The sequence below is a fragment of the Salvelinus fontinalis genome, chromosome 25 (assembly GCF_029448725.1).
Source record: "Salvelinus fontinalis isolate EN_2023a chromosome 25, ASM2944872v1, whole genome shotgun sequence".
In the NCBI taxonomy this organism is placed as follows: Eukaryota; Metazoa; Chordata; class Actinopteri; order Salmoniformes; family Salmonidae; genus Salvelinus; species Salvelinus fontinalis.
The window spans coordinates 36,051,969-36,070,585 of NC_074689.1; the positions used below are offsets into that span (position 1 = coordinate 36,051,969).

The 18,617-nt window shown below is 44.5% G+C and overlaps 1 protein-coding gene across 2 annotated transcripts; it reads left to right on the forward strand.

The window, feature by feature from the left end:
- The first annotated feature begins 1,514 nt into the window (after positions 1 to 1,514).
- On the forward strand, positions 1,515 to 18,053 carry LOC129823239 (late secretory pathway protein AVL9 homolog). Of its 2 annotated transcripts, none has more exons than XM_055882123.1 (4): positions 1,515 to 1,663; positions 2,626 to 2,679; positions 15,685 to 15,773; positions 17,780 to 18,053. In XM_055882123.1, the coding sequence occupies exons 1-4, from the start codon at positions 1,644 to 1,646 to the stop codon at positions 17,914 to 17,916; spliced, it is 300 nt and encodes a 99-aa protein (XP_055738098.1). In that variant the 5' UTR covers positions 1,515 to 1,643; the 3' UTR covers positions 17,917 to 18,053. The 2 variants fall into 2 exon arrangements, with proteins under 2 accessions (XP_055738098.1, XP_055738099.1); XM_055882124.1 differs by lacking the exon at positions 1,515 to 1,663 and adding an exon at positions 1,766 to 1,800.
- The last annotated feature ends 564 nt before the right edge of the window (positions 18,054 to 18,617 follow it).

The window sequence follows — 18,617 nt, forward strand, 5'->3', positions numbered from 1 at the left end:
CGAACTTCAGCGGAGTCAGTGCATTGGCTGTTGGAGGAACCTCTGGTGTTTGGGGCAAGACTGGATTGTACAACTGCAGCTGTTCCACATTTCTCCAAGATTCTGGTGAAGGGAAAAATAATCACCTTAAGACAGTTAATGGCAATGGCTGGGCCCGACTTAATGGATGGAAGTCGGTTGGCTGAACATTTGGGGGTGAGGTCGGAAAGGATTGTTGGACAAATGCTGGGAAGCTGCAGGAAAGCTCTGTCAGCGGAAGAATGGGGAATGCTTAATAGCCACAAGAAGAAGGAACAAGATGAAGACGTCTCATTTCCAAGATTAGGGATTACACCAAATATCACAGAGTCAGAGAGAAAGGGTATATTGTTGGATTTGAGAGGGTTGGAGGAGGTGGGTTTGGATGAGGTGAATGGGAAGGATTTGTATAGGGGGTGTGTTAAGGTGTTAAACAAAGAGAAATTGAAAAATAGAAAAGACACTCCATGGAGGGTAAAATTGGGAATTGATGACAAGGTAAAGCCAGCATGGAGAGCACTGTACAAACCACCGTTACAAAAGGGTACTGGTGATATGCAATGGAGGGTGTTACATGGCATTATTGCAGTTAATGCTTTTGTATCTGTCATTAATTCAGATGTTAGAGATGGATGTCCTTTTTGTAATATAAGAGAAACCATTTTTCACTGTTTTATGGAGTGTGAGAGGATAAAACCTTTATTGGAAATACTGGAATCATTGTTTAGAGCTGTAGGTGAGATTTTTAATAACAATGTTTTTATTTTGGGGTTTCAATATAGTAAGCAACAGAAAAGAAAATGTCAAATGTTAAATTTTATTTTGGGACAAGCTAAGATGTCAATTTTTTTGAGTAGGAAACATAAAATAGAAACGGGATATGAGAAGGATATAAGATGTGTTTTTAAAGGATTAGTGAAAGCAAGAATAAAAGTGGATTTTGAGTTTTTCTCAGCTGTAAAAGATCTCCCATTGTTTGAGGAGAAGTGGGCATATGAAGGAGCGCTTTGTTTTGTAGAGGAGGGGAAATTATTTTTTGTTGAGGAAATAAGTTGAATGTATATGTTCTTTTGTATTTTTATTTTTATTTATTTTGTGTAGGAATTACATTCATTGTTTCATTTCTGAAAAGGCAGTGTGTCATTATTTATGTTAACAATTGAGTAGAAAATAAAGGTTTTATAAAAACTCAAAACTCTCTGTCTCTCTCTCTGTCTCTCTCTCTCTCTCTGTCTCTCTCTCTCTCTCTCTCTCTCTCTCTCTGTCTCTCTCTGTCTCTGTCTCTCTCTCTCTCTCTGTCTCTCTCTCTCTCTGTCTCTCTCTCTCTCTGTCTCTCTCTGTCTCTCTCTCTCTCTGTCTCTCTCTCTCTCTGTCTCTCTCTCTCTCTGTCTCTGTCTCTCTGTCTATCTCTCTCTGTCTCTCTGTCTATCTCTCTCTCTCTGTCTGTCTCTCTGTCTATCTCTCTGTCTCTGTCTCTCTCTCTCTCTCTCTCTGTCTCTGTCTCTCTCTGTCTCTGTGTGTGTCCAGATAATGAGAAGTTGCTAGCGGACTGGGGCGCTCCCTTCATCTCAGCCTGGAGGATCACACACAACTACAGAGTGTGGTTCATCAACAAGCACCCAGCCATGGCCGAGATCACCCCAGGGTAAGAGAGACATTCTGGGGGTAGGATAGGGCAGGAGGGGAGTTGGGGACCAAAGGTAGGTGGGTGTTGTACTGGTCACCACTACATAGATTTTGGTTCAGCACCAATCACCCAGCCATGGCTGAGATCACCCCAGGGTAAAAACACATTCTGAGGGTGGTAGAGGCTCTGAGGGTGGTAGAGGCTCTGAGGGTGGCAGAGGCTCTGAGGGCGGCGGAGGCTCTGAGGGCGGCGGAGGCTCTGAGGGCGGCGGAGGCTCTGAGGGCGGCGGAGGCTCTGAGGGCGGCGGAGGCTCTGAGGGCGGCGGAGGCTCTGAGGGCGGCGGAGGCTCTGAGGGCGGCGGAGGCTCTGAGGGCGGCGGAGGCTCTGAGGGCGGCGGAGGCTCTGAGGGCGGCGGAGGCTCTGAGGGCGGCGGAGGCTCTGAGGGCGGCGGAGGCTCTGAGGGCGGCGGAGGCTCTGAGGGCGGCGGAGGCTCTGAGGGCGGCGGAGGCTCTGAGGGCGGCGGAGGCTCTGAGGGCGGCGGAGGCTCTGAGGGCGGCGGAGGCTCTGAGGGCGGCGGAGGCTCTGAGGGCGGCGGAGGCTCTGAGGGCGGCGGAGGCTCTGAGGGCGGCGGAGGCTCTGAGGGCGGCGGAGGCTCTGAGGGCGGCGGAGGCTCTGAGGGCGGCGGAGGCTCTGAGGGCGGCGGAGGCTCTGAGGGCGGCGGAGGCTCTGAGGGCGGCGGAGGCTCTGAGGGCGGCGGAGGCTCTGAGGGCGGCGGAGGCTCTGAGGGCGGCGGAGGCTCTGAGGGCGGCGGAGGCTCTGAGGGCGGCGGAGGCTCTGAGGGCGGCGGAGGCTCTGAGGGCGGCGGAGGCTCTGAGGGCGGTAGCTTGGTGTTAGATTCGTCATCTTTAATGTCTTCTAAATGTAAAATATCTAGATGTTTGACTTGGATAAATAACCTGTGTTATTTCCTCCTTTCTCAGTCATCCGTTCCAAGGACAGTACAGTGCTGCTGATCTGAAATTAAGATTCTCACAGTGAGTACCTCAGTCTAATTAAGATTCTCACAGTCAGTACCTCAGTCTAATTAAGATTCTCACAGTGAGTACCTCAGTCTAATTAAGATTCTCACAGTCAGTACCTCAGTCTAATTAAGATTCTCACAGTCAGTACCTCAGTCTAATTAAGATTCTCACAGTGAGTACCTCAGTCTAATTAAGATTCTCACAGTGAGTACCTCAGTCTAATTAAGATTCTCACAGTCAGTACCTCAGTCTAATTAAGATTCTCACAGTCAGTACCTCAGTCTAATTAAGATTCTCACAGTGAGTACCTCAGTCTAATTAAGATTCTCACAGTGAGTACCTCAGTCTAATTAAGATTCTCACAGTCAGTACCTCAGTCTAATTAAGATTCTCACAGTCAGTACCTCAGTCTAATTAAGATTCTCACAGTCAGTACCTCAGTCTAATTAAGATTCTCACAGTGAGTACTTCAGTATTCTTTGAGATCTATTGATTACAGTTCTACATATCTGTACTATAGGCTATATCACACAGTGTAATCATTGACATGACAATCTCACAAAAACATGCAGATGTCTGCCTCCCAGTGGTGAAGTTTGGTAGTGTTTCTATGCCAAGTAGAATGTGGCATAATGCAGATTCATTATAACAAGGCATTTCACTGCTTCTTATGTCACTGCTTCTCATTTCACGGCTTCTCATGTCACGGTTTCTCATTTCACGGTTTCTCATTTCACGGCTTCTCATGTCACGGCTTCCCATGTCACGGCTTCTCATGTCACGGCTTCTCATGTCACGGCTTCCCATGTCACGGCTTCTCATGTCACGGCTTCTCATTTCACGGCTTCTCATTTCACGGCTTCTCATGTCGCTGCTTCTCATGTCGCTGCTTCTCATGTCGCTGCTTCTCATGTCCTGCTTCTCATGTCGCTGCTTCTCATGTCGCTGCTTCTCATGTCGCCGCTTCTCTGATTATAATAATACACTATAGATAGTGAATCTATTTTTTTGCCAAGTACTGTGAAACGGCTGTGGCCTATTCCATCAACTCAGTGGCCTTGTGGTTAGTGTCAGCCCTAAGATTGGAAGGTTGGGAGTTCAATCCCCAGCTGAATCATACCAAAGACTGTAAAAATGGGACCCAATGTGTGTCTACTTGGCACTCTGTATTAAGGAGATAGATTGGGGGTAAGGCCTTACGATGAAACTACAGTCCTGTCTGGGGGGTGTATTTGTACATTAATCTGCCTCACACTACAGAAACAGGAGATAGATTGGGGGTAAGGCCTTACGATGAGACTACAGTCCTGACCAAGGGGTGTATTTGTACATTAAGCTGCCTCACACTACAGAAAGCAGATATGTCCACAAGCCAAGGCTACTTCCTTACGTATGAGATGAGCAGAGATTTCCTCGAGTCCAAGTCAACTCTTTCTAGGGAAGAGTCAAGTCATAGTGTTGAGGACCAGCAGATATAAATCAGGGTAAATTAATGTTTTTCCCTCGGTGTGTAGACCTAGACCAGGTTTCTGATGAAATTCCAGTTCTGAGGATTGGAGCAAATCCTCCTGCCATCTTGCTAAACTGTATTCAGAGAGAAGTTGGGAAAATGAATCCCAAACCAAGTGGACATCCGGAAGGCTCCAACACAGTGCCACTGACTCCTTACATATTGACCATATTCTAAACTGGGATAAAGGAATGAGTGGTCTGCATACAGAATATAGCTCATTCCCAGTGACGTCTCCCTGCATCTAAATATACTGTACGTTACAAATACTACATCTCTACCTAATATGTATTTATATTTAGCCCAGCACCGGTAGTCTCAAATTTAGGATGTGCATATGGCCCTCCCTTCCTCCATGTTCTAAACTCTGGTGTTCTAAACTCTGGTGTTCTAAACTCTGGTGTTCTAAACTCTGGTGTTCTAAACTCTGGTGTTCTACACTCTGGTGTTTTAAACTCTGGTGTTCTAAACTCTGGTGTTCTAAACTCTGGTGTTCTAAACTCTGGTGTTCTAAACTCTGGTGTTCTAAACTCTGGTGTTCTACACTCTGGTGTTCTACACTCTGGTGTTCTACACTCTGGTGTTCTACACTCTGGTGTTCTACACTCTGGTGTTCTACACTCTGGTGTTTTAAACTCTGGTGTTCTACACTCTGGTGTTCTACACTCTGGTGTTCTACACTCTGGTGTTCTACACTCTGGTGTTCTACACTCTGGTGTTCTACACTCTGGTGTTTTAAACTCTGGTGTTCTAAACTCTTTAAACTCTGGTGTTCTAAACTCTGGTGTTCTAAACTCTGGTGTTCTAAACTCTGGTGTTCTAAACTCTGGTGTTCTACACTCTGGTGTTCTACACTCTGGTGTTCTACACTCTGGTGTTTTAAACTCTGGTGTTCTAAACTCTTTAAACTCTGGTGTTTTAAACTCTGGTGTTTTAAACTCTGGTGTTCTAAACTCTGGTGTTCTAAACTCTGGTGTTCTACACTCTGGTGTTCTACACTCTGGTGTTCTACACTCTGGTGTTCTACACTCTGGTGTTCTACACTCTGGTGTTCTACACTCTGGTGTTCTACACTCTGGTGTTTTAAACTCTGGTGTTCTAAACTCTTTAAACTCTGGTGTTTTAAACTCTGGTGTTTTAAACTCTGGTGTTCTACACTCTGGTGTTCTACACTCTGGTGTTCTACACTCTGGTGTTCTACACTCTGGTGTTCTACACTCTGGTGTTCTACACTCTGGTGTTTTAAACTCTGGTGTTTTAAACTCTGGTGTTCTAAACTCTTTAAACTCTGGTGTTTTAAACTCTGGTGTTCTAAACTCTTTAAACTCTGGTGTTCTAAACTCTTTAAACTCTGGTGTTCTAAACTCTGGTGTTCTAAACTCTGGTGTTCTAAACTCTGGTGTTCTACACTCTGGTGTTCTACACTCTGGTGTTCTAAACTCTGGTGTTCTACACTCTGGTGTTCTACACTCTGGTGTTCTACACTCTGGTGTTCTACACTCTGGTGTTCTACACTCTGGTGTTCTACACTCTGGTGTTTTAAACTCTGGTGTTCTACACTCTGGTGTTCTACACTCTGGTGTTCTACACTCTGGTGTTCTAAACTCTTTAAACTCTGGTGTTCTAAACTCTGGTGTTCGAAACTCTTTAAACTCTGGTGTTCTAAACTCTGGTGTTCAAAACTCTTTAAACTCTGGTGTTCTAAACTCTGGTGTTCAAAACTCTTTAAACTCTGGTGTTCTAAACTCTGGTGTTCAAAACTCTTTAAACTCTGGTGTTCTAAACTCTGGTGTTCTAAACTCTTTAAACTCTGGTGTTCTAAACTCTTTAAACTCTGGTGTTCTAAACTCTGGTGTTCTACACTCTGGTGTTCTAAACTCTGGTGTTCAAAACTCTTTAAACTCTGGTGTTCTAAACTCTGGTGTTCAAAACTCTTTAAACTCTGGTGTTCAAAACTCTTTAAACTCTGGTGTTCTAAACTCTTTAAACTCTGGTGTTCTAAACTCTGGTGTTCTAAACTCTGGTGTTCAAAACTCTTTAAACTCTGGTGTTTTAAACTCTTTAAACTCTGGTGTTCTAAACTCTGGTGTTCTAAACTCTTTAAACTCTGGTGTTCTAAACTCTGGTGTTCTAAACTCTGGTGTTCAAAACTCTTTAAACTCTGGTGTTCTAAACTCTTTAAACTCTGGTGTTCTACACTCTGGTGTTCTAAACTCTGGTGTTCAAAACTCTTTAAACTCTGGTGTTTTAAACTCTTTAAACTCTGGTGTTCTAAACTCTGGTGTTCTAAACTCTTTAAACTCTGGTGTTCTAAACTCTGGTGTTCTAAACTCTGGTGTTCTAAACTCTGGTGTTCTACACTCTGGTGTTCTACACTCTGGTGTTCTACACTCTGGTGTTCTACACTCTGGTGTTCTACACTCTGGTGTTCTACACTCTGGTGTTCAAAACTCTTTAAACTCTGGTGTTCAAAACTCTGGTGTTCAAATCTCTTTAAACTCTGGTGTTCAAATCTCTTTAAACTCTGGTGTTCTAAACTCTTTAAACTCTGGTGTTCTAAACTCTGGTGTTCTAAACTCTTTAAACTCTGGTGTTCTAAACTCTGGTGTTTTAAACTCTGGTGTTCTAAACTCTGGTGTTCTAAACTCTGGTGTTCTAAACTCTGGTGTTCTACACTCTGGTGTTCTACACTCTGGTGTTCTAAACTCTGGTGTTCTACACTCTGGTGTTCTAAACTCTGGTGTTTTAAACTCTTTAAACTCTGGTGTTCTAAACTCTGGTGTTCTAAACTCTGGTGTTCTAAACTCTGGTGTTCTAAACTCTGGTGTTCTAAACTCTGGTGTTCTAAACTCTGGTGTTCTAAACTCTGGTGTTCTAAACTCTGGTGTTCTAAACTCTGGTGTTTTAAACTCTGGTGTTTTAAACTCTGGTGTTTTAAACTCTGGTGTTTTAAACTCTGGTGTTTTAAACTCTGGTGTTCTAAACTCTGGTGTTCAAAACTCTGGTGTTCTAAACTCTTTAAACTCTGGTGTTCTAAACTCTGGTGTTCTAAACTCTTTAAACTCTGGTGTTCTAAACTCTGGTGTTCTAAACTCTGGTGTTCTAAACTCTGGTGTTCTAAACTCATGTGTTTTAAACTCTGGTGTTCTAAACTCTGGTGTTCTAAACTCTGGTGTTTTAAACTCTTTAAACTCTGGTGTTCTAAACTCTGTCCCCTCAACTCCATATTCTTATGTAACATATAGCTAGGTGCCATGTTTCACTGCATTCACACTATTTCATAGAGTACTAAGCTACTAATAACTGCCCTGCTTGTGATGGTGATAGACACCAGGTCTCATATTCTGCTCCGTCCATTAATTATGACAGAGGTTCATTCTCAAAAACCTTTGCTGGCGGTCTTCAGGCCGGGGCTTGGGTTACGTTCCAGGAAGTGTGTAGGAAATGCGATCATGCCGTGCATTGACTGTCCCGGGTCTCCAGCCCTGCCTCTAGGGCTACCCTCCAGATATTCCCCCTGCCTCCACACTATGGAATAGGGTGCCATTTGGGACGCATACCACGAGTCTTCATCCGTAGCTTCTCTATTGATGGCAGTGAAAAGACAGTGAAAAATAACAGTAGCGAGGCTATATACAGTAGCGAGGCTATATACAGTAGCGAGGCTATATACAGTAGAGAGGCTATATACAGTAGAGAGGCTATATACAGTAGCGAGGCTATATACAGTAGAGAGGCTATATACAGTAGAGAGGCTATATACAGTAGAGAGGCTATATACAGTAGAGGCTATATACAGTAGAGAGGCTATATACATTAGAGAGGCTAGCAGTTGCCGTATCAGGCAGTGATGCAACCAGTCAGGATGCTCTCGATGGTGCAGCTGTAGAACCTTTTGAGGATCTGAGGACCCATGTCAAATCTTTTTAGTTTCCTGAGGGGGAATAGGCTTTGTTGTGCCCTCTGTCTTGGTGTGTTTGGACCATGATAGTTTGTTGGTGATGTTGACACCAAGGAACTTGAAGCTCTCAACCTGTTGCATTACTGTGAAGGCAGCCATGCGTTGGTACAGTGAGAGTTCAGGGGAGTAGCTACAGTTGAAGTCGGAAGTTTACATACACTTAGGTTGGAGTCATTAAAACTCGTGTTTCAACCATTCCACAAATTTCTTGTTAACAAACTATAGTTTTGGCAAGTCAGTTAGAACATTTACTTTGTGCATGACACAAATAATTTTTCCAACTATTGTTTACAGACAGATTATTTCACTTAATCTCAATTCCAGTGGGTCAGAAGTTTACATACACTAAGTTGACTGTGCCTTTAAACAGCTTGGAAAATTTCAGAAAATTGTGTGATGGCTTTAGAAGCTTCTGATAGGCTAATTGACATCATTTGAGTCAATTGGAGTTGTACCTGTGGATGTATTTCAAGGCCTACCTTCAAACTCAGTGCCTCTTTGCTTGACATCATGGGAAAATCAAAAGAAATCAGCCAAGACCTCAGAAAAGAAATTGTAGACCTCCACAAGTCTGGTTCATCCTTTGGAGCAATTTCCAAACGCCTGAAGGTACCACGTTCATCTGTACAAACAATAGTACGCAAGTATAAACACCATAGGACCACGCAGCCGTCATACCGCTCAGGAAGGAGATGCGTTCTGTCTCCTAGAGATGAATGTACTTTGTTGCGAAAAGAGCAAGTCAATCCCAGAACAACAGCAAAGGACCTTGTGAAGATGCTGGAGGAAACGGGTACAAAACTATCTATATCCTCAGTAAAACGAGTCCTATATCGACATAACCTGAAAGGCAACTCAGCAAGGAAGAAGCCACTGGTCGAAAACCGCCTTAAATAAGCCAAATCCTTTTAGTGCAAGCCAAATAATTTCAGGTTTTGAAAAGTTATCCTAGATCAGGATTCATTGTTTGAGTGGTAAGATGCCAATCATTTGAGACAAAGATCGTACTTTTTGGAGAAATATCCTCTGGCCTGATGAAACAAAAATAGAACTGTTTGGGCATAATAAACATTGTTATGTTTGGAGGAAAAAGGGGGAAGCTTGCAAGCCGAAGAACAACATCCCAACCGTGAAGCACGGGGGTGGCAGCATCATGTTGTAGGGGTGCTTTGCTGCAGGAGGGACTGGTGCATTTCACAAAATAGATGGCATCATGAGGGAGGGAAATTGTGTGGATATATTGAAGCAACGTCTCAATACATCAATCAGGAAGTTAAAGCTTGGTCACAAATGGGTCTTCCAAATGGACAATGACCCCAAGCATACTTCCAAAGTTGTGGCAAAATGACTTAAGGACAACAAAGTCAAGGTATTGGAGAGGCCATCACAAAGCCCTGACCTCAACCCTACACAACATTTGTGGGCAGAACTGAAAAAGTGTGTGCTAACAAGGAGGCCTACAAACCTGACTCAGTTACACCAGCTCTGTCAGGAGAAATTGGACAAAATTCACCCAATTTATTGTGGGAAGCTTGTGGAAGGCTACTCGAAACGTTTGACCCAAGTTAAACAATTGAAAGGCAATGCTACCAAATACTAATTGAGTGTATGTAAACTTCTGACCCACTGGGAATGTGATGAAAGAAATAAAAGCTGAAATAAATAATTCTCTCTACTATTATTCTGACATTTCACATTCTTAAAATAAAGTGGTGATCCTAACTGACCTAAGACAGGGAATTTTTTTACTAGGATTAAATGTCAGGAATTGTGAAAAACTGAGTTTAAATGTATTTGGCTAAGGTGTATGTAAACTTCTGACTTCAACTGAAGGTGAGAGAAGTGTTCTGTGGTAGGGAGGTCGGCAACGGGGACGAAGCGATTGCTGCTACGAGGTGTGTCAGTGGAACACGAGGGGTTCATTACTTCCTACGTAGTGCACTAATTTTGACCAGAGCCCTATTGAGTATACAGTGCTATTTGGGTGTTGAATTTCAAATTTGATATAATCTTTATTTAACTTGGCAAGTCCGTTAAGAACACATTCTTATTTACAATGGCGGCCTACCCCGGCCAAGCCCTAACCCGGACCACGTTGGGCCAGTTGTGCGCCGCCCTATGGGACTCACAATCACTGAATCGAACCAGGGTCTGTAGTGACGCCTATAGCACTGAGATGTGGTGCCTTGGACCACTGCGCCACTCGGGAGCCTAAAGGGGTGTATGGCTGAGTGTCTCCTGCACTATAAACTCTGGGAGTAGAGTCAAATGGTACCCTATTCCCTTTATAGTGCACTACCTTTCACCCATAGGGTCCTGTTCAAAAAGTAGGGCACTGTGTAGGGCATAGGGGGCCCATCAGAGACGCATCCGTCAAACAGGCAGTTTGGCAGTTGGCCATCTAAGTTCATTTCCTGCCTCAGCTTTGTAGCCCGGGTTCCCTTTCTACACAAAAACACTGTGGTTTTCAGCTTCATCTCACAATGTGTCTCCTTCCTCTGTGACTGTCTTAGATGTGTCAGAGGCATGTGTTGATTGGCATTGTGTAAGACTTCCCTCCTTGTCACTGACAGATGGACTAAAGACTACACACAGATTAGATCAGGGCAATGTTCAGTAGGGAAAACATAGCAAACTCTTTTTCAACAGAAAATGGACATATGTATTATTATTGGACAAGTCTAGGTAGTACCCTCCCATTTCATTCTGTTTTCTAAATGTTTTACTGAATACGACCCATGAGGTTCTGTCTCACCACCGTCTCACACAAAGGGCTGAATTAAACCCACACAGATTGGACAAATGTTTACAGTGTGGGACCTGAAGTGTTTCACTGATCAATGGAATGATCTCTCTCCGTCTCTCTCTCTGTCTCTCTCTCTGTCTGTCTCTTTCTGTCTCTGTCTGTCTCTGTCTCTGTCTCTGTCTCTCTCTCTGTCTTTGTCTCTCTTTCTCTGTCTGTCTGTCTCTGTCTGTCTGTCTGTCTCTGTCTGTCTGTCTGTCTGTCTGTCTGTGTCTTTTCTGTGTCTTTTCTGTCTTTTCTGTCTTTTCTGTCTCTCTTTCTTTCTTTCAATTTCAGGGTCTTTATTGGCATGGGAAACATATGTTTACATTGACAAAGCAAGTGAAATAGAAAATAAACAATACAAATTAACAGTAAACAGTACACTCACAAAAGTTCCAAAAGAATAAAGACATTTCAAATGTCATATTATGTGCAAATAGTTAAAGTACAAAAGGGAAAATAAATAAACATAAATATGGGTTGTATTTACAATGGTGTTTGTTCTTCACTGGTTGCCCTTTTCTTGTGGCAACAGGTCACAAATCTTGCTGCTGTGACGGAACACTGTGGAATTTCACCCAGTAGATATGGGAGTTTATCAAAATTGGATTTGTTTTCGAATTCTTTGTGGGTCTGTGTAATCTGAGGGAAATATGTCTCTCTAATATGGTCATACATTGGGCAGGAGGTTAGGAAGTGCAGCTCAGTTTCCACCTCATTTTGTGGGCAGTGTGCACATAGTCTGTCTTCTCTTGAGAGCCAGGTCTGCCTACAGCGACCTTTCTCAATAGCAAGGCTATGCTCACTGAGTCTGTACATAGTCAAAGCTTTCCTTAAGTTTGGGTCAGTCACAGTGGTCAGGTATTCTGCCACTGTGTACTCTCTGTTTAGGGACAAATAGCATTCTAGTTTGCTTAGTTTTGTTGTTAATTACTTGACACATTGGAAATAATTATCTTTTTGTTTTCTCATGATTTGGTTGGGTGTTTGTCCCATTATGTGAATTATTGGTTGGTGAGCGGACCCCAGACCTCACAACCATAAAGGGCAATGGGTTCTACAACTCTCCTCTAGCCTGGGGCAGTAGGGATGTAGAATAACTCTCCTCTAGCCTGGGGCAGTAGGGATGTAGAATATCTCTCCTCTAGCCTGGGGCAGTAGGGATGTAGAATATCTCTCCTCTAGCCTGGGGCAGTAGGGATGTAGAATAACTCTCCTCTAGCCTGGGGCAGTAGGGATGTAGAATATCTCTCCTCTAGCCTGGGGCAGTAGGGATGTAGAATATCTCTCCTCTAGCCTGGGGCAGTAGGGATGTAGAATATCTCTCCTCTAGCCTGGGGCAGTAGGGATGTAGAATAACTCTCCTCTAGCCTGGGGCAGTAGGGATGTAGAATAACTCTCCTCTAGCCTGGGGCAGTAGGGATGTAGAATAACTCTCCTCTAGCCTGGGGCAGTAGGGATGTAGAATATCTCTCCTCTAGCCTGGGGCAGTAGGGATGTAGAATAACTCTCCTCTAGCCTGGGGCAGTAGGGATGTAGAATAACTCTCCTCTAGCCTGGGGCAGTAGGGATGTAGAATATCTCTCCTCTAGCCTGGGGCAGTAGGGATGTAGAATATCTCTCCTCTAGCCTGGGGCAGTAGGGATGTAGAATAACTCTCCTCTAGCCTGGGGCAGTAGGGATGTAGAATATCTCTCCTCTAGCCTGGGGCAGTAGGGATGTAGAATATCTCTCCTCTAGCCTGGGGCAGTAGGGATGTAGAATATCTCTCCTCTAGCCTGGGGCAGTAGGGATGTAGAATATCTCTCCTCTAGCCTGGGGCAGTAGGGATGTAGAATAACTCTCCTCTAGCCTGGGGCAGTAGGGATGTAGAATAACTCTCCTCTAGCCTGGGGCAGTAGGGATGTAGAATATCTCTCCTCTAGCCTGGGGCAGTAGGGATGTAGAATAACTCTCCTCTAGCCTGGGGCAGTAGGGATGTAGAATAACTCTCCTCTAGCCTGGGGCAGTAGGGATGTAGAATATCTCTCCTCTAGCCTGGGGCAGTAGGGATGTAGAATATCTCTCCTCTAGCCTGGGGCAGTAGGGATGTAGAATATCTCTCCTCTAGCCTGGGGCAGTAGGGATGTAGAATAACTCTCCTCTAGCCTGGGGCAGTAGGGATGTAGAATATCTCTCCTCTAGCCTGGGGCAGTAGGGATGTAGAATATCTCTCCTCTAGCCTGGGGCAGTAGGGATGTAGAATATCTCTCATCTAGCCTGGGGCAGTAGGGATGTAGAATAACTCTCCTCTAGCCTGGGGCAGTAGGGATGTAGAATAACTCTCCTCTAGCCTGGGGCAGTAGGGATGTAGAATATCTCTCCTCTAGCCTGGGGCAGTAGGGATGGAGAATATCTCCTCTAGCCTGGGGCAGTAGGGATGTAGAATATCTCTCCTCTAGCCTGGGGCAGTAGGGATGTAGAATATCTCTCCTCTAGCCTGGGGCAGTAGGGATGTAGAATATCTCTCCTCTAGCCTGGGGCAGTAGGGATGTAGAATATCTCTCCTCTAGCCTGGGGCAGTAGGGATGTAGAATAACTCTCCTCTAGCCTGGGGCAGTAGGGATGTAGAATAACTCTCCTCTAGCCTGGGGCAGTAGGGATGTAGAATATCTCTCCTCTAGCCTGGGGCAGTAGGGATGTAGAATATCTCTCCTCTAGCCTGGGGCAGTAGGGATGTAGAATATCTCTCCTCTAGCCTGGGGCAGTAGGGATGTAGAATATCTCTCCTCTAGCCGGCCTGGCAAAATGTGCCGAGTTGCAGGGTCACAGAGGGCACTGATGTTGACGTGGAAAGGACGACAGCTGAATTCCAAATAGACCCCTAGACCCTAGCCCCCTACCCCCTAGGCACTCCTGTAGATGTGTGAGGATTGAATTGGTCTGTGGCTAAGTAATATCGGGAAACTTCTACCAAGCCAATCGGATTGCAAGCTAAAACTATTTCCGTGATGATTATCTATCCTCTTCTCACTGAGGTTAATAGGAGTTGATGTATCTATCCAATCATTAGACCGGGACTAGTGACCATCTTGGCTAGAGGTCGACCGATTTATGCTTTTTCAACGCCGATACCAATTATTGGAGGACCAAAAAAAGCCGATACCGATTAATCTGCCAATTTTTTTATATTTTTTTTATTATTATATATATTTGTAATAATGACAATTACAACAATACTGAATGATCCCTTTTTATTTTAACTTAATATAATACATAAATAAAATCTATTTAGTCTCAAATAAATAAGGAAACATGTTTAAATAATGCAAAAACAAAGTGTTGGAGAAGAAAGTAAAAGTGCAATATGTGCCATGTAAAAAAGCTAACGTTTAAGTTCCTTGCTCAGAACATGAGAACATATGAAAGCTGGTGGTTCCTTTTAACATGAGTCTTCAATATTCCCAGGTAAGAAGTTTTAGGTTGTAATTATTATAGGAATTATAGGACTATTTCTCTCTTCCATTTGTATTTCATATACCTTTGACTATTGGATGTTCTTATCGGCACTTTAGTATTGCCAGCCTAATCTCAGGAGTTGATAGGCTTGAAGTCATAAACAGAGCTGTGCATCAAGCATTGCGAAAAGCTGCTGGCAAATGGAGGAAAGTGTTGTTTGAATGAATGTTTACGAGCCTGCTGCTGCCTGCCACCGCTCAGTCAGACTGCTCTATCAAATATCAAATCATAGACTTAATTATAATATAATAAACACACAGAAATACGAGCCTTAGGTCATTAATATGGTAAAATCCAGAAACTATCATTTCGAAAACAAAACATTTATTCTTTCAGTGAAATACGGAACCGTTCTGTATTTTATCAAAAGGGTGGCATAAATATTGCTGTTACATTGTACAACCTTCAATGTTATGTCATAATTATGTCAAATTCTGGCAAATTAATTGCATTCTTTGTTAGGAAGAAATGGTCTTCACAAAGTTTGCAACGAGCCAGGCGGCCCAAACTGCTGCATATACCCTGACTCTGCTTGCACAGAACGCAACGAGCCAGGCGGCCCAAACTGCTGCATATACCCTGACTCTGCTTGCACAGAACGCAAGACAAGTGACACAATTTCAGACACCGCATTGATTATATGCAACGCAGGACAAGCTAGTTAAACTAGTAATATCATCAACCATGTGTAGTTAACTAGTGATTATGTTAAGATTGATTGTTTTCATAAGATACGTTTAATGCTAGCTAGCACCTTACCTTGGCTACTTGCTGCACTCGCATAACAGGTAGTCAACCTGCCACACAGTCTCCTCGTGGAGTGCAATATAATCTCCCATAATCGGAGTCCAAAAATGCAAATTACCGATTGTTATGGAAACTTGAAATCGGCCCTAATTAATCGGCCATTCCGATTGAATCGGTCGACCTCTAATCTCTGTAATGTTGAAATGTGTGTTGACATTTGGGTGCTTTTAAAAAGATACAACTAGGCTGGATTTAGTTGTATATTTGTTGTGAAATGTACCCGGGGTAACATCCGGCCACTCCGGCTCCTCTCTCAGGTTGATTTGATCTCTCAACCTCTCTCACTACTATAACGGCTTGTAGTAACACACAGAACATTCTGATAGACCACTACTGTTTGTTTCTTGGAAGAGCAGAGAAATGTCACACTACTACCCAGGGTTTATTTCTGGGTTCCAGATGGTTGGTGGGTTGGTTGTGACTGAGTAGACATTCTGTTTTCTCTCTCAATTTCAGCTCGGTGCAGAACAGTGAGCGTGGGAAGAAGATGGGGGCAGCTGTCATCACCACCAGTCGGAGTGTTGTGCAGACTGGGAAGGCAGTAGGTGAGACAGAGTCAGCCTCTCTAGCCAACTCTTCCCCAGTGAGACAAACAGACAGAAAGACACTCTTTAGCCAACCCTTCCCCAGAGAGACAAACAGACAGAAAGACAGACTCTTTAGCCAACCCTTCCCCAGTGAGACAAACAGACAGACAGAAAGACGGACTCTTTAGCCAACCCTTCCCCAGTGAGACAAACAGACAGACAGAAAGACGGACTCTTTAGCCAACCCTTCCCCAGTGAGACAAACAGACAGACAGAAAGACGGACTCTTTAGCCAACCCTTCCCCAGTGAGACAAACAGACAGACTCTTTAGCCAACCCTTCCCCAGTGAGACAGACAGACAGACTCTTTAGCCAACCCAGGAAAACCAGAATCCTGCAAACAAAATGTCTGGAAAACCTGGGATTTTTGGAAAGTTACTGTAGTTTTGCAACCCTAACAGTACAGGGCATTCAGGAAAGTATTCAGATCCCTTGACTTTTCCACATTTTATTACGTTTCAGCCTAGACATTTTTGCAAATGTATTACAAATAAAAAACAAATATTCTATTTACCTAACTATTCAGACCCTTTTCAATACTTTGTTGAAGCACCTTTGGCAGCGATTACAGTCTTCTTGGGTATGACGCTACAAGCTTGGCACACCTGTATTTGCGGAGTTTCTCCCATTCTTCTCTGCAGATCCTCTCAAGCACTGTCAGGTTGGATGGGGAGCGTCGCTGCACAGCTGTTGTCAGGTCTCTCCAGAGATGTTCGATCAGGTTCAAGTCCGGGCTCTGGCTGGGCCACTCATGGACATACAGAGAGACTTGTACCGAAGTCACTCCTGCGTTGTCTTGGCTGTGTGCTTACAGTAGGGTCGTTTTCCTGTTAGAAGGTGAACCTTCGCCCCAGTCTGAGGTCCTGAGCACTCTGGAGCAGGTTTTCATCAATGATCTCTCTGTACTTTGCTCTGTTTGTCTTTCCCTCGATCCTGACTAGTCTCCCAGTCCCTGCCGCTGAAAAACATCCCCACAGCATGATGCTGCCACCACCATGCTTCACCGTAGGGATGGTGCCAGGTTTCCTCCAGACGTGATGCTTGGCATTCAGGCCAAAGAGTTCAATCTTGGTTTCATCAGACCAGAGAATCTTGTTTCTCATGGTCAGAGTCATTTAGGTGCCTTTTGGCAAACTCCAAGTGGGCTGTCATGTGCCTTTTACTGAGGAGTGGCTTCCGTCTGGCCACTCTAACATAAAGACCTGATTGGTGGAGTGCTGCAGAGATGGTTGTCCTTCTGGAAGTTTCTCCCATCTCCAGAGAGGAACTCTGCGGCTCTGTCAGAGTGACCATCGGGTTCTTGGTCACCTTCCTGACCAAGGCCCTTCTCCCCCGATTGCTCAGTTTGGCCGGGTGGCCAGCTCCAGGAAACGTCTTAGTGTTTCCAATCTTCTTCCATTTAAGAATGATGGAGGCCACTGTGTTCTTGGGGACCTTCAATGCTGCAGAAATGTTTTGGTACCCTTCTCCAGATCTGTGCCTCAACGCAATCCTGTCTCGAAGCTCTACGGACAATTCCTTCGTCCTTATAGCTTGTTTTTTCTCTGACATGCACTGTCAACTGTATGACCTTATATAGACAGGTGTGTGCCTTTCCAAATCATGTCCAATCAATTGAATTTACCACAGGTGTACTCCAATCAAGTTGTAGAAACATCTCAAGGATGATCAATGGAAACAGGATGCACCTGAGCTCAATTTCGAGTCTCATAGCAAAGTGTCTGTATGCTTATGTTAATAAGATATTTCTGTTTATTATATTTTATAAATTTGCACACAAAAAATAAAAAATAAATTCTTACTTTTTCATTATGGAGTATTGTGTGTAGATTGATGAGGGGGAAAAAAATATTTAATAGATTTTAGAATTAGGCTGTAATGTAACAAAATGTGCAAAAAGTCAAGGTGTCTGAATACTTTCCGAAGGCACTGTGTCTCTAATCCCTCCTGTGTTCATCCTCCAGGTCAGTCGGTGGGTGGAGCGCTGAGCAGCGCTAAGTCAGCCATGTCCTCCTGGTTCTCTACGTTGGCACCGCCAGCTATCGTACCCACTCCAGCAGCCTCACCAGAGCCTCGGTTACCTACAGAGACCAAGCCTTGACCACCTGCCTGTCCGCCTCACCCCCAGTCTCTTCTCACAGCAGCTGTCTAGCGGGAGAGACTAGGGTTAACCTACCCCCCCCCCTCCTCTGACTCCTCTGACTAGGGTTAACCTACCCCCCCCCCTCCTCAACAGTCCCCCCCCCCTCCTCAACAGTCCCCCACCTCCTCAACAGTCCTCCCCCCCTCCTCAACAGTCCCCCCCACCTCCTCAACAGTCCCCCCCCTCCTCAACAGCCCCCCCCCTCCTCAACAGTCCCCCCCCTCCTCAACAGTCCTCCCCCCCTCCTCAACAGTCCCCCCCCCTCCTCAACAGTCCTCCCCCCTCATCAACAGTCCCCCCCCCTCATCAACAGTCCTCCCCCCCTCCTCAACAGTCCTCCCCTGACTCTCTCAATTCATCTTTCCTTGATTTCTTGCACTCTTTCTCCTCATTCTCAAACCCCATTGGAGAAAAAAGTCAGAGGGGGGAGGGATCTTGGACTGTGACCTCCAATACAGTTGAAGGAGGCAAGGAGATACTTCTCCTCTCAGATCACAACAGATTTTTATTTTTATTTTATTTAACCTTTATTTAACTAGGCAAGTCAGTTAAGAATAAATTCTTATTTACAATGACGGCCTACCGGGGAACAGTGGGTTAACTGCCTTGTTCAGGGGCAGAACGACAGATTTTTACCTTGTCAGCTCAGGGATTCAATC

Excerpts from the sequence above, each read along its gene's own strand:
- LOC129823239 (XM_055882123.1), top strand. The coding sequence starts at position 1,644 with ATGGCCGAGATCACCCCAGG. Across the intron at positions 2,680-15,684 it reads CTGAAATTAAGATTCTCACA|CTCGGTGCAGAACAGTGAGC; the intron begins GTGAGTACCTCA and ends TCTCAATTTCAG. Across the intron at positions 15,774-17,779 it reads GCAGACTGGGAAGGCAGTAG|GTCAGTCGGTGGGTGGAGCG; the intron begins GTGAGACAGAGT and ends TTCATCCTCCAG.